The following is a 15,785-nucleotide window of genomic DNA, read 5'->3' on the forward strand; positions in this document are numbered from 1 at the left end:
CTAATGGAGCTCGATACTGGCGCGGCCCTTTCAGCGATTGAAATTTGCTCTGAAATCCAATCCTTAAATTTGCACAAGACCTCAGTCAGACTGAGAACCTATACTGGGGAACCTTTACAGATTAATGATACAATTTCATTTCTGGTCTCTTATGAGAAGCAGCTTGTTCAGTTACCACTGATTGTAGTAAAAGTCTTGGACCCAAGCTTGATGGGGTGAAATTGGCTAAGATAGATTCACTGAGATTGACTCAGCATTTTTCAATTAGAAAATTACTGCCTAATTAAACACCTGGAAGAGTTTTTCTGGTAAGTCTACGAACTATCAGAGGAGCCAAGGCCACTTTGCATTTTGACCAGGAAGCAATTCCACAATTCTGCAAGGCACGCCCAATGCCATTTACCTGATGTGCAAAAGTAGAGGCAGAAATTAGGAGTCTGGAGGGCTAAGGAATCATCAAACGAGTGCAGCTTGAGAAGAGGCAGCACCAGTCGTACTGATTGTGAGGCCAATTGCATTGGTTCACTTTTGTGAAGACTTCACAGCTGGATAAATACCCAATCCCTCACTTTTAGGATTTATATGCAGACCTCGTGGGGGATTGCTGTCCTTCATGAAACTGGACATGAGTCGTGTGTACTTGCAATTGCAGCTAGATGAGGATTCCAAGAAGTATGCTACAATTAATATCTATAAGGGTTTGTACCAGTATACCAGACTGCCATTTCAGGTATCAGCAGCCTGTGCCATTTTTCAGCAGATGATGGAGAACATTTTACAAGGTCTACTCCTGTCACAAAGCTAGTCCCTTTTTTTTTCTAAAAGCTGTTCCTTGGCTCAAGGAGATTCCGTCCTTGATTTTTTTCAGAGGGGTAATAAACCGGGCCGGACTCAGATCAGTCTGGCTTGGTACAGAGGTGAAAAGGATTTTGAGAGGCCTTTTGTTTATATGTAAACAGATGAGACTTCAGGCCAAAGTGGTTATGCTTTAGAAGTGACCTGTATAATGAAAGGGGAGTGGTCAGTTCTTTAGTTGAGCTGACCTGAGCTGAACTGTTTTAGTTCAGTCTCTATCTATAGAGATGGCAAGATTTAGTTAACATGAGGGGTCATAGCTTTAAGCTGTTTGGCGGAAAGTATAGAGGGGATGTCAGAGGCAGGTTCTTTACGCAGAGAATTGTGAGAGCATAGAATACGTTGCCAGCAGCAGTTGTGGAAGCGAGGTCCTTGGGGATATTTAAGAGACTGCTGGACATGCATATGGTCACAGAAATTTGAGAGTTCGTACATTAGATTTACCTCACATGAGGATCAATGGTTGGCACAACATCGTGGCTGAAGGGCCTATTCTGTGCTGTACTGTTCTATGTTCTATGTTCTATGAATTTAATTGCAAATGAAGCAGTTTGAGTTGGAGGCGAGAGATAAGGAAAGGGCGCAGAAATGAAATAGTTTGAGTTACGATTAAAAGCAGAAGAGAGGGAAAAAGAGAGAGCAGCAGAAGAGAGAGAGAAAGTAAAACCTTTTGAACTTCAAAAACTGACATTTGAAAAGAAAAGCCAGCTTAAAAGGCTGAAGATAAAGGCTTAGTGAGGAAGAGTGTGAGGATGGGCAAGCCCCTGGTAGTCAGAAGCCTAGTGAGAAACTGTTTAAGTATGTTCAAGCATTGCCTAAATTTGATGAGAAGGATGTGGAAGCCTTTTTCATCTCATTTGAAAAAGTGGCTAATCAAATGCAGTGGCCAGTGGCAATGTGGTTTTTTTTTTATCCAAATGAAGTTTGTAGGTAGGGCAAGTGAGGTATTCGCATCACTATCAGTAGAGGAATCTGAGGAATATGAGGAAGTGAAAAAAGCCATTTTAAGTGCATATGAGTTTGTACCAGAAGCATATACAGATAATGTTTCGGGGATCGAAGGAGGGACCTGGTCAAACCTATATTGAGTTTGAAAGGATCAAACAGAGTAATTCCGATAGATGGATAAGAGCTTTAAAAATTGAGCAGATCTATGATGCCCTTAGGGAGGTAATTATTTTGGAGGAATTCAAAAATTCAATGCCTGAAGTAGTGCAAACTCATGTGGAAGAGCAGTGAGTTAAAACAGCAAGGTCAGCAGCTGAAGTCGCTGATGATTATGAGCTGGTCCATAAAACTCGGTTTGGCTTCCAGAAACAATTTCAGTCCATGAGGAATAGAAATTGGGGCAAAGAGAAATCCTCGCGTGGAAAGGGAAAGGTGGACCTCAGTGAAGATCATAAGGATAATTTACCACAGGGTAAAAAGGAAACCATTGATGGGGACAAAGAAATTAAAAAGCTCTGGTGATTTCATTATAATAAAGTGGGCCATGCGAAATCACAGTGTTGGTGGGCTAGGAGAAAGACAGATGTAGGAAAACCAGACAAGCCTGGAAATTTATCTGGACTAGTAACAAAAAGCATAAGGGAATTTAGACAACTGTAAATGAGAAGAGGTTGATTAAGGAGGAAGTGCCAGTTCTGCTTAAAACATATACATGCAAAGGTAAAGTTTATTCACATATGCTAGAAGCAGTAGGTAAAAAGGTTACAATATTAATGGACACAGGATCCTCTCAGTCTGTAATGCTGAAGAATGAGGAGATATGTACTCCTGAGGGACTATTGCCAGAAAATGTGCTGGTAACAGGAATTAATGGTGAGACAATAAGTGCTCAGTTATGTAAAGTGAGGCTAGAGAGTCCAGAAAAGAGTGGAGAATTTGTGGTAGGAGTACTAGACAAACTCTCAGCTCCAGGAATACAATTTGTCCTTGCAAATGATATAGCTGATTCACTGGTAGGCATGCTGCCTACTCTAGTTGAAGAGCTAGTGAAGATGCAGGCAACTGAAGACATGGAGAATGATTATCCAGGAATTTTTCCTGATTGTGTGATCACAAGATCACAGAGGCACAAGCTGAGGCAGGAGAGATTAAAAGGCACAGATAAGGAAACTGATGTTGTGTTATCCGAAACTTTCTTTGATCAGATAAGTGGAACAGAGGAGCAAATAGGTAAACATGCATTATTTTTAGCCCTGCTCAGCTGATTGAATTACAGCAGAAAGATGTAGAGTTAAAACTGTTATGTCAAAAGGCATTTACTGAGAAAGAAAGTGAATGCATTCCTGTGTGTTATTACTTAACAAATGATGTCTTAATGATGAAATGGAGACCATCACACATTTAAGTAGATGAAAAATAGGCAGAGATTCACCAAATTGTTTTGCCAATAGGGTATAGAAAGGATGTGCTGCAAGTAACACATGAGCTACCACTTAAAGGTCATTTAGGGTGAGGAAAACACAGGCTAAAATACAAGGACATTTTTTTCTGGCCTGGACTACATAAAGATGTAGTTGAATTTTGCCAGATGTGTCATACATGTCAGCTAATCAGAAAACCACAGGCAGTATATAAAACCTGCACCTTTAATACCCTTTCCAGCATTTCAGGAACCTTTCACAAGAACCTTGATTGATTGTATAGGTCCACTACCTCAAACAAAAAGTGGGAATGAGTATTTATTAACAATAATGGATGTGACGACTAGATTTCCAGAGGCAATCTCATTACACAACATCACCGCTAAAAGGGCTGTAGAAGAATTACTTAATTTTTTTACAAGATACAGACTGCAAATAGAGATCCAGTTAGATCAAGGATCAAACTTCACATCCAAACTATTCAAGGAATTTATGGATATCTTGGGAATAAAGTGATTCAAATTTACTGCGTACCATCCGGAATCACAGGGAGCACTAGAGAGATGGCATCAAACACTGAAGACCATGTTGAAGGCTTATGGTCAGGATTATCCAGATGATTGGGATAAGGGAATTCCATTTGTACTTTTTGTGATCAGAGATGCACTGAATGAATTCAGTCCATTTGAATTAATTTTTGGGCATGAAGTAAGAGGACCATTAAAACTGATTAAGGAGAAATAAATAAGTCAGAATTCAGAGACCACCCATTTGCACTATGTGTCAAATTTTGGACAATGATTAAGTACAGCTGGAGAGTTGGCTGGACAGCATACAATGAAACAAGGAGTGGATAAGAAATCACAAATTTGCAATTGAGGATAAGGTATTGGTGTTACTTCCAGTAACAGGCGAGCCTTTAAAAGTAAGGTTTAGTGGACCTTATCAAATCAAGAAGAAATTGAGTGGGGTGAACTACTTGATAAGACTCCAGACAGGAAGAAATCTCACCGAGTGTATCATGTGAAAATGCTCAAAAGGTATTTTGATAGGGCAGGAAAGCAAGAGGGGAAGGTGTTACTGATTACAGCACAGAAGGAGGAACCAAGTTCAGAGGATTCTGAATTGGACATTCCTCAAATCAAATTGAACAATGAGGAAGTTGTCAAAAATTGGGATAAATTCTTGAGTTACCTTTCACAAGAAAATCAAAATGACTTGAAAGAGTTATACTTATCTCATTGGGAGATATGCAGAAATAAACTGGGAAATACTAACCTAATTGTGCATGATATAGACACAGGAGATGCTGTTCTGATTAAGCAACATCCTTTCAGGCATAACCCTCTAAAGTTGGGACAGGTTCAGAAGGAGATAGAGTGCATGCTCCAAGATGGCATAGTCGAAGTGAGTTACAGTGACTGGAGCTCACTTATAGTCATGGTGCCAAAGCCAGGTGGTACCCAATGGTTATATGTGGATTATTGCAAGCCAACGCCGTTATAAAGACTGATGCATATCCAATTCTACTGGCAAGTACCTCTGTCAGAGAGAGCAAAGGCAATTTCAGCTTTTGTAATGCCAAATGGACTATATCAGTTCAAAGTCATGCCATTTGGTATGAAAAGCGCTCCAGCCACATTTCAGAGACTGACTAGTCAAGTTATTGCTGGATTACCCAACTATATGGTGTCTATTGATGACTTGGTGATTTTTAGTCACTCATGGAAGGAACATTTACAGCATTTATTGGACTTGTTCAATTGACTTAGGAAGGCAGGCTTGGTGGTAAACCTAGCTAAAAGTGAATTTGCCAAAGCCCAAGTCACCTTCCTGTGCCATATTATTGGACGTGGACAAATGGTTCCACAAGATGCCAAAACGAAAGTAATTGGGGAATTTCCCACATCGTCGACGAGAAAACAATACTACGATTCCTGGGCTTGAGTGGATTTTACTGAAAGTTTGTGCTGAACTTTAGCAGTGTGGCTACTCCACTCAATGAATTGTTAAAAAAGAGCAAGAAGTTTCAGTAGACAGCGGACTGTCAAAAGTCATTTGACAGCCTAAAAACTGTGTTAATCACTGCTCCCAGTATTAGCTACACCAGATTACATGAAGCCTTTCAAGGTGACTATTGATGCCAGTGATGTGGGTGTCTGTGCAGTGCTCCTGCAGGAGATGACAACAGAATAGAAAGACCCATTGGGTTTTTTTTCCAGGAAGTTGAACGTTCAACAACAGAAATATTCAGTGGTGGAGAAAGAGACTTTAAGCTTGGTGTTGGCATTACAACATTTCAGTGTTTATATTACCAGCAACACATCTGAGACAAAAGTATACAATGATCACAAGCCATTGACATTTGTGGAAAATTTTAAGGACAAAATGTCTGTTTGTTTAGATGGAGCTTGTTGTTGCAGCCATTCAATTTGACAATTGAGCCCGTGGCAGGTCACAAAAACATGATTGCCGATGCGTTATCAAGACTCGAATGAGATACAGGAGCATTCAGTGGTGAGTGTGCCGTGGCTTAAATTTGCATGTGGTTGTGCAAGTTTGCATGTTTATGGTTAACATAGTGATATGTGTGTTTAAACTGCTAACTGGGTTTTGAAGGGATAAAAATGAAGCCATCTATTGATATTGATGGGTTTTTTTTAAGGAGGGAGGTGTCACAAAGCTAGTCCATTTTTTTCCTAAAAGCTATTCCTTGACTCAAGGAGACTCTGTCCTTGATTTTTTTTCAGAGGGGTAATAAACCGGGCCGGACTCACATCAGTTTGGCTTAGTACAAAGATGAAAAGGATTTTGAGAGGCCTTTTGTTTACATGTAAACAGATGAGACTTCAGGCCAAAGTGGTCATGTTTTAGAAGTGACCTGTATAATGAAAGGGGAGTGGTCAGCTCTTTAGTTTTAGTTCAGTCTTGAACTTGGAAGTTCAACAGTGAGCTGTGTGGAAACTTTCTCTCTTTTCTGACCTTCACCTTCAACCTGTGAGCATGTGTTCCATTTATGCTGGGTTTTAAAGGGAGTTTGCTTATTAGGACTGTTGTGTGTGTTCGGAACAGCATAATTAAATCTAGCTGGATAGATTGAGTTCTGTAGATGTTCTTTATTCTGTTCTTTGTGTTTCATTGTGTAATTTTATGAATTTCTTTTTGTCCGTTTTAAAATCTAGTAGTCAACCTAGCTATCTTACTCCTGGTAATTTTCAGTATCACTTGCTGAAACAAATTGCGAAGTTAGGTCTAGGGCTGCCTGTTTAAGAATGTTTTGAGTGGTCTGGCCTAGTCAATAACACCCCAGGTCGCCATTTATCTAGATGATGCGCTAATAACAGGGGAGATTAGTAAGGAGCACTTAGAAAACTTGGACATAGTGCTGGATGTTTCTCCCAGGTGGATGTAGGCCTTAGATAGGAAAACTATGTGGAGTTCCACAAGAGTCAGTGCTGGGACCACAACTATTCATGCTGTATACTTACAATTTGGGCAAAGAAACTGAAGGTATTGATATAGATGAAACAAAGATAGATGGAGGGACAACGAGTATTAAAGATGCTGCAGAAAGATTTGGACAGGCTAAGAGAATGGGCAAAGTAGTAAAATACACATATTAGCATTTGTTTCAAGAGAGCTAGAATACAAGAGCAGGGATATACTGTTCAGCCCATATAAGACTCTGGTCAGACCATATTTTGAATATTGTGAGCGGTTTTGGGACTTGTATCTAAAAAAGTTGCGCTGATCTTAAACGGATCCAGAGAAAGTCTTAACTAACCTATTTGGGCAATTAAGGGACAACCAATAAATGCTGACCTAGCCATTGACACCCTCATCCTGTGATGTTGGGACATCACATTGAATCCTTCATCATTATACTGCAGCCCCTGCAATCGTCTGTCCACAGACATCAATCAGCAAAATGCACCAGTGCCTGATTTACATACAAACACTCACTGATAGATTATTTTTACAAGTATCCAATGAAGATTTCAAAGTGGAGACTTATTCGGATGAGAGAGTTTCTGTGCTAGAATTTCTCAACCAATCCCATTGGATTCCCCAGTAGGAAAACCAGGGCTTATTTTGATAGTGTTGTCAGATCCTCAGTTGGTTAGTTACCGCAGGGTATGTACCTAACATCCATGGACAATATCAATCTATGTCTTGTCATCTACCAGCAGTAAGATTATGAGTGCTTCATTTTACCAATTCTCCTTGACTGATAAAAATGAAACTGAAAGGTTGCATAATTTTGTCAGATGAAGGGAAATTTCTTGAAAGATCATTATTTGTGGACAAATGTTCAATATTGCAACATTTCTTTTGCCTTTTGTGGTACATTTTTGTGACTGCAAACAGATGTGTTAATTTCAGTACGGAACATTTCCTCTTTTGGCCAATTGGTGTCAGCAACCAGCTGTCCTTGCTCACAAATTGTATGAGTCAGTCAGAGGGTATGAGGTTTCTACCCTGCTGCAACAATGAGTGGAATCTTACAAGGCCCTGCATGACAGGCACAAAATCTGGGAGAATCACATGGGAAGAGCAGTGAGGTCTTCCTTGACAATGGAAGCAACAAGTCTGCATTTTCTAACTTGCTCCATTATCATACAGTCACTGGTTGCACTTTTTTCAATATGCCATGCAAAATAAAAGTGAAAATGTGAAACCAAAGGCCAATCAATGGCAGACAACATGACTTGCCCTGGTACAGCAATATACGGCCCAAAGTGTTCTCAAAAGAAAATATGTGCGGGGAAAGGCCCATGTTACAATTAAACCAGCTACTGATAAGACAAACCGTAGCCTTATGCCAGGTTTTTCCCAAAAAGGGCAGAGTGATCAGCAGCTACACAATGATGAGAGCAGTCCAGGAAGACTCCCCATCCACAGCAGTTCTTACTTTTAGCTCTAGAGAAGCACTGAACCTCCATTCTGCCCTCCAATAATAAAAACATCCATTTGGAGTTCTACCATCTGAGCCACGACCTGTTTTGCCATTGCATGGCAATAAACATGAGCAAATCAATAGTCTGCCCTACTTAAACCACATGGATTTTCTTCCCAAACATGCTTTTATATCTTTTAATTTAGTAGTTGAATGAATTGTGAGTTAGACTTTATTCCCCATGATACACATTACCATAACAAAAAGGTTCAAATGCTTGTAACTTGACAAATACGTGGAATGAGCAGATTACCTATGAAGAAATATTAGACAGGCTAGTCCTGTGCCCTCCAAAGTTCAAAACAGTCAGAGATGACTTAATTGAAAAATATAAGCCCACAGATGTCTCCTCTTGTCTAGAATCTAGAACTAGGGGTTAGAGTTTAAGACTAAGACGGTGCCCATGCGAGACAGAGATGAGGAAAAAAATTGTTTCTCTCAGAGGTTGTGAGTCTCTAGAATTCCATTCCCCAAAAGGCAATGTATGCAGAATCTATAAATATTTTTAAGGCAGAAGTAGAGAGATTCTTGACTATCAAGGGGGAATAGATGATTCTTAGGGATATGCAATCACGTAAAGCTGAGGTTAATTTCAGATCAGCCATGATCTTATGAATGGTGGAGCAGCGCGTAGGGCCAAGTGACCTACCTTTGTCCTTTGTTCATGTGTTTGGAAATATTTGCAGAATTATTATGGAAGTAATAATGTAAAACTCAGAAAGAAAATATATTTTAGACAATATTAGTTCTGATTTTCTCAATGAGAGCCTTGCTGCATGTACACACATGAATTTCCATTCAGACTTCACCTATTGGGTAAAAACAGCAAAACTTGGAGCAAAAAAAACTTTAAAGTGCTGCTGGAATAACTTGTTAAAAAATGTTATTTTTCCGATAAAAGGTGGAACGAACTTAGAGTCATAGAGTCATAGAATTCTATAGCACAGAAACAGATCCTTCAGTACAACTTGTCCATGATGACTAGATATCTTAAATTAATCTGGTCTCATTTGCCACCATTTGGCCCAGATCCCTCTAAATCTTTCTATTCATGTACCCATTTGGTTGACTTTTAAATGTTGTAATTGTACCAGCCTCCACCACTTCACTTCCTCTGGCAGTTCATCCTATACATGCACCACCCTCTGCGTGAAAAAGTTGCCCCTTAGGTCCCTTTTCAATCTTTCCCCCTCACCTTAAATTTATGCCCTTAGTTTTGGACTCTCCAACCTTGGGCAGTTCAGTGAAATAAAAGAAAGAACAGCAGATGCTGAAGATCTAAAACAACTCAGGTTTCTTTCCTTGTGGTAAATGAAAATGACCCTTTTCAGAAATAAACACCTTCTTTACAAGTACTAAAATGTTAAATGTTGTGTGTGGCCAGTCACATGATAATATCGACTTTCTCAGATTCATCATGGAGAATATTGTGAAACTTGTGGCAATACTAGAAGACTATAATTTCTTAAGTATACATAAATATTAATAAGGTACACTTTATTGTCTATGACATTTTGTATTCCCAATCTAAGAAAATGAATTTTTCATCAAAACCCGTGAGGGTTACTGTTGCCTAGAACGTGGGCATTGGTATCATTACAATCTTACATCTTTTTGAATTAAAATAATTTTGCTTCATCAGTAGAATAATTCCTGTTTTCGTATTCCTTAGCTGATGTTCACCTTCACTGATTTTTCAAATAGTCTTGCCAGAGAAAATAGCCTCAGGTTAACTTCAGCTTTTGAAGTTGGAGATACATGCATTTCTTTTTGTCAGCTCTGTTCCAACTTGATCCCATGACAACACACCTGGAGTCCTATTGAGTAGAATGGGGGAGAATCGGTCGTGAACTAAGCAGTAATTCTCAATTAATTTCTCCATTCATTTCATGCATACAATTTTTAAAAAATGAATTATTGAGTTGTGGATGTTGCCAGCTTTGCCAGAATCTATTGTTCATCACTAATTGCTGTGGAGAAGTGAGCAGTGAGTTGCCTTCTTGAACAGCTGTAGTCCTTGGTGTGTAGGAACACACAGAGTGCTTTTAAGAAGGGAGTTCCAGGAAATCAAACTAATGTCAGTGAAGGAACAGAGATATAGATCTAATTCAGGATGGTCTGTAAAAACAGTGGTTTTCCCATGCATCTGCTGGCCTTGACCTTCAAGGTAACAGAGATCAACATTTGGATGGTAGGCAGAAGAGCTAGATGAGTTACTACAGTACATCTACATATTGCTACCATTGTGCATCAGGCTGAAGGGAGTGAGTGTTGAAGGTGGTGGATAGCCAATTAAGTCGGCTGTTTTTGAAGTTCAATGGTGTTATCCTCCACAATCAACTTCCGGGGGGGTTATCTTTGACCAGAAACTGGATTAGACTCACTACAGGGTGTATAAGTTGAGTGGCTGCAAGATCAGGTTAGAGGCTGTGAGTAACTGCCTCCTAACTCCTCAAAGACTGGCCACCATCTACAAGGCACAAGTCAGGAGTGATGGAATATCCTCCATTTCCTTGGATGAGTGCAGATCCAACACTCAAGAAACGTGTTACCATCCATGACAAAGCAGCCCTTTTGATTGGCAACACATCCACAAACATCCAAACCCTCCACCACTGATGCACAGCACAGGTTGTACTGCTATAACGTGCATTTCATTAATGTGAATTTGTTATAACGTGATTAGTGAATTGGGTACGCTGTTTCTAAAGTGTGAACTTTTAAAGCACGTATTGGTTATAATGTGATTCGGGTTGCATTAGTTTAAATGGTGCTGGTATTACTCGATTTTCTTATAACACAGGATTGCATGAGAACAGAATTACCGCATTACAGTAGAACCGACTGTAACGACTGTGTATCCAATTATGAGATACACTACAGCATTCACCGAACCTCCTTAAACAACAACTTCCAAAGCCATGACCACTTCTATCCAAAAGGACAAATACAGCAGATACATGGGAACACCACGACCTGAAGCTCCCCTCCAAGAGAGTCACCATCCTGCCTTGGAAATATATTGCTTTGCCTTCTGTGTTATTGCTTCAGAATCTTAGAACTCCTTTTCTAACAGCGTTGTAGTTTTACCTACAGCACATGGACTGAAATGGTTCAAGAAGGGCAACAAGGCATGGGCAATAAATATTGGCCCAGTCTGTGATGCCGATAATAACGTGAGTGAATTGAAACAGCTCCACAGCTCTGTGGACTTTTAATGTGTGAAGTAGTTCTTAAATCTCTTTCCTGCGGTATTTTGATTTTGTCCTAGACTCCCACCAGCAGACTAAGTATGTCTCTAACTATCCTGTCAATTCTTTTAAAAATCCTGAGAACTTCAATGTTCTCAGTCATTATTGAATGTCACCTGCAGATTTTATTGATGCCTAGAATCTTCAGCTGTTTTCCCAAAAGTACATCAACAAAAGTATAAAAAAAAGAGAATTGTGAAATTTTGTCAGCTCTTCTACTTGCTTTTCTGCTTTGGTAAGGCATAAGGTTTGTATGGGGTTGGAGGCTACATTAATTAGAAATGCTACAAATGCAATTACAGTATCCTGGATAGAACCTAAATCAAATATTTGTGCTAGTTATTCATATCTATTGCTTGTACAATTTGATTGTAGATATAGCCAACTGGTGGCTCACAAGGATGGGAGTAAAGGCTAAATAGTTATTGCTGTCTCTGCTGTGTAATGCAATGGAAAGGGTCATTCTCCCTCCTGTGACATGCTGCACATTTTCATTATCTACAAGTTATAAATTTCAGTTCATAGAACATTTGAATTTATTGGGAAAGTGAAACAAGTAAGTTGTGGAAAAGCCAAAACCATTGCATTGGGGATCCTGGATTCTCTATTGCACTGTGGAGTAAATATATTTGGACTAAATACAATCCGTAGAGATGATTTGGACTGAGTTGGACTGGGGTGGACATATTTAAAAATTACACAACACCAAGTTATAGTCCACCAGATTTATTCAGAAGCACTAACTTTCAAGGCGCTGCTCCTTCATCAGCTGGTTGTGGCATCTGATGAAAGAGTAGTGCTTCGAAAGCTAGTGCTTCCAAATAAACCTGTTGGACTATAACCTGGTATTGTGTGATTTTTAACTTTATCCTTAGAGATGCCAGAGTAAAACTGTGCAAAGCTTCAGACAGTACATTGTCTTTGCTTCTTCCCCAAAACCAAACCTTTAATCTTACAAAATATTTTGCCAACATCTGATGATGGTGTCCCTTTGATGGAGCTGCAGCAATCATCTGAAGAAGCCACTGGATAATGTTAATCCCTGTCTACTCTTCAATGGCAATGCCACAGTTGTCTGCGGTCTGTATATGGTCTCTCATCCATTTGTTCTTGTGAGTCTAGGTTCAATCAACATTTGAGATGATGGTGAGCAATGAGGATGTTTCATGGTAATGCATTGAATCATAGACTCATAAAATCATTAGAGCCAAAAAAACCATCCCACATGTCAGTGTTGGCAATTCCCTACCCATCACCCATATCCCTACACTTTCCTCCTCTTCAGATATTTAGAATATTTAGGAAATGTCAAAAAGTTTACTTGACAGTAGGAGTCCATCCTGTCTGTGCTTGCACCAGTTGAAAAACACACACCCACCCTGATTCTATACCATTAGGTAAGTAACTCAGAAAACTAAAAAAAATTGTCTTTGCTCCATTTTTAATATGCCAGTATTATGTTCCATCAACTGGTGAAAGATAGCTATAAGTTTTTCTTCCAACCCTCTCTTAACATATATCTGTTTGGTATTTCGAGGTGCATACTCTGTTAATGTTATTGATTCCCCATCTTTCCTTCTTTATTTACTTCAGTAATCTTGACTCTTCCAAGAGATGTTTTCAAGTCATACTTCTCAACTCCACATTTTTAATCAGTGTACATATCATTTTTACTTTCCTTGTCCCAGATACATGAACAGCCAATAAATGTGCTGTCATGTGAGCAGCTGATCAAGAGACTTCTTGAGTTGAAATTCTGCTTCCCAGGTCCTCTGAGTAAATATCAAAGCAGATTGAGTAACCAAGCAGCATTTAAATATAAATCTGAGCTGCAATTAGAATTATGTTTAAGTTGGGATCCCCTGGGGGATTTTGGTTCATTCATGGGATGTGGGCATTACTGGCCACATCTGTAGCTGCCCAGAGAGCCAACTACAGTACTGAGGGCCTGGAGTTATATGTAACAATGGCAGATATGCTTTCATGAAAGGGATTAGGAAGGAGTTTTTTTTACAACTATCAACACAATCAGCAACAGACTAACTGTTTAGTCAACTTTTGTAATCAGCCACAATGGAATTTGGACCCATATTCCAAGGGCAGGGAGAGTGGGCTCCGAGGCTAGTGACTTTATCACTACACCACTGCACATGTGCTGCTACCTGCTCCTGATCATCCCTATTGAAACTAAAACTCATCTCACAATCTCCTTTGTTAACTGATTGGGTAGAATAGTGATAATGTTATGGATTAACAATCCACAAGTCTGGATTAATGCTCCCTTGGTGAGCATTCCAATCTCCCAAGAGCAGCTGCCAGAATTTAAATGTAATTTAAAAATCTGGAATAAAATGGCAGCTTCATTAATAAGAATGATTGTAAAAACACATTTAGTTCACTCATGTCCTTTAGGGTCCGTTTTTATGACTCTGATCGTAAAGGACACGAGCCATTTAGTGTGCAAATTGCACTGAATGTTGTTCCCTTCCTAAAATAAACAGCATATTTCCCTTAACATTCATGTGAGTTTTGTGATATTGCTGCATTTGCACATAATTTGCCCATTGGTCATCTTTTGGAGAAAGAGGAGTGCACAAGTGATAATACAAGTAATGGAGATGGGAATGCCACAAAAAGGTATACAGAGAAGGCTTAAGACTCCATAAAAAGATCTTGTGTTAATTGACTTAAACATGGCAGGATTGTAGGAGGAGTGGGTGATTGACAGAAGGTGATAGGGAAGGATGATCAAACAGCATTGTGCAAACCCACGTAAAGTAGGAGAAGCTAAAAGAAGAACACAAACTTTTCTCTCTCCACAACTGCTTTCATTATCAACTGAGTACTTCTGTTTTTAGTTCAGGTTTTCAGCAGGTGCAGTATCTTGGTTTATGAGTTGGAGTTGCCAGTGCTGGACTGGGGTGGACAAAGATAAAAATCACACAACACCAGGTTATAGTCTAACATGTTTATTTGGAAATACAAGCTTTTGGTGTGCTGCTCCTTCATTAGGTAGCTAACTAGTTAGGGAGCAGCGCTCCAAAAGCTTGTACTCCCAAATAAACCTGTTGGACTATAACCTGGTGTTGTGTGATTTTTAACTTGGTTTATGAAGTCCGCATTGATGTTGTAGATTAGGGAGAAGCAGTAGCATAGTGGTAAGGTCTGGAACTTGAGGCATTTCCCATGGCCAATCCACTTAACCTGCACACCCTACCAGACCATAGGGCTGCTCTCTCATTACAGAGAGATGACTGATGGTAAGTTTAAGTTGAGGGTCAATAAGCCTCAGGTGAGGGGAGAGGTTCAGAAGACTGAGCCAGACTGGTGGGAGAAATCTGTGTGAAAATTTGTCTTTCCTCCTACAAAATCCATCACATTGCGTCTCATGTAACAGACCTGCATCCTTCCACCCACTACTGAGCTGACATCTCCAAGGAAGCTGTTGCTACCCTTTTGACTTATGGTATCTTCAGTTAGAGACAAAAAACCTGCAGAAACTGGAATCCAAGGTAGACAAACAGGAGGCTGGATGAACGCAGCAAGCCAGGCACCATCAGGAGGTGGAGAGGTCAACATTTTGGAGTGTAATCCTTCTTCAGTTACCATAGACTAGCTAACAAGCCTTCTGCTTGGATTCCAGCATCTGCAGTTTCTTTTTGCCTCAAACAAGCAGGAGGCTAGAAGAACACAGCAAGCCAGGCAGCATCAGGAGGTGTAGAACTCAAAGTTTCGGGTGTAATGCTTTTTCAGCCACCAGTAGAGTAACAAGCCTCCTGCTGGTCTACCAATGGTAACCTCAGCTAGTGCAGGAACTGAACCCATTGTTATTAGCATCACTCTACAATCTCAAAGACCATCCACCCAGTCAACCGAGTGAAAGGGCTGCCTGGGCAAATGAAGTTTTGTTGGTGGAGGTGGGAGGGAAGGATGTGGAGAAGTAATGCATCCCTCCGGCCGGCAGGTGGTGGTGCTGTGGGATGGAGGGGAAAGGTTTTGTTTTGAGCGGTTGGGCAGGGAAGGGTTCCTCCTGTTCTCGCGCGGGGTTGGGGGGGAGGGGAGGAGGGTTGTCTCTTTTTCATACAGTCCTTCGCCGTGGGTGCCGTCCTCCTGCGGCCGGAGTCAGTCAGCCAGCTCGGCGATACAGACACCCCGAGAGAGACGCTGCCCTGGGGGTAACGGCTCAGGCCGGAGGCGGCACCATGGGGACCGAGTGAGCGGGATATCTCCACGTCAAGAGGAGGAGAAAAATTATCAAGATAGAAAAAAGAGAGAAGGAAGTCCGCGGGGGCCGGCGTCAGGAAATGTCCGGGAAGCTGGAGAAACAAGGTGGGCCAACACTGGATTTGTTTG

At 40.4% G+C, this 15,785-nt stretch overlaps 1 protein-coding gene across 1 annotated transcript in view; it reads left to right on the forward strand.

Annotated features, from left to right (window-relative positions):
• Positions 1–15,509: 15,509 nt before the first annotated feature.
• Positions 15,510–15,785, forward strand: part of LOC140469263 (rap guanine nucleotide exchange factor 1-like) — a 236,966-nt gene continuing 236,690 nt past the window's right edge. Inside the window, exon 1 of the mRNA XM_072565605.1 lies at positions 15,510–15,761. Coding sequence (XP_072421706.1) covers positions 15,737–15,761 — 25 coding nt within the window. The 5' untranslated portion in view covers positions 15,510–15,736. The remainder of the gene's footprint in view (positions 15,762–15,785) is intronic.

Source organism: Chiloscyllium punctatum, chromosome 49 (genome assembly GCF_047496795.1).
Source record: "Chiloscyllium punctatum isolate Juve2018m chromosome 49, sChiPun1.3, whole genome shotgun sequence".
In the NCBI taxonomy this organism is placed as follows: Eukaryota; Metazoa; Chordata; class Chondrichthyes; order Orectolobiformes; family Hemiscylliidae; genus Chiloscyllium; species Chiloscyllium punctatum.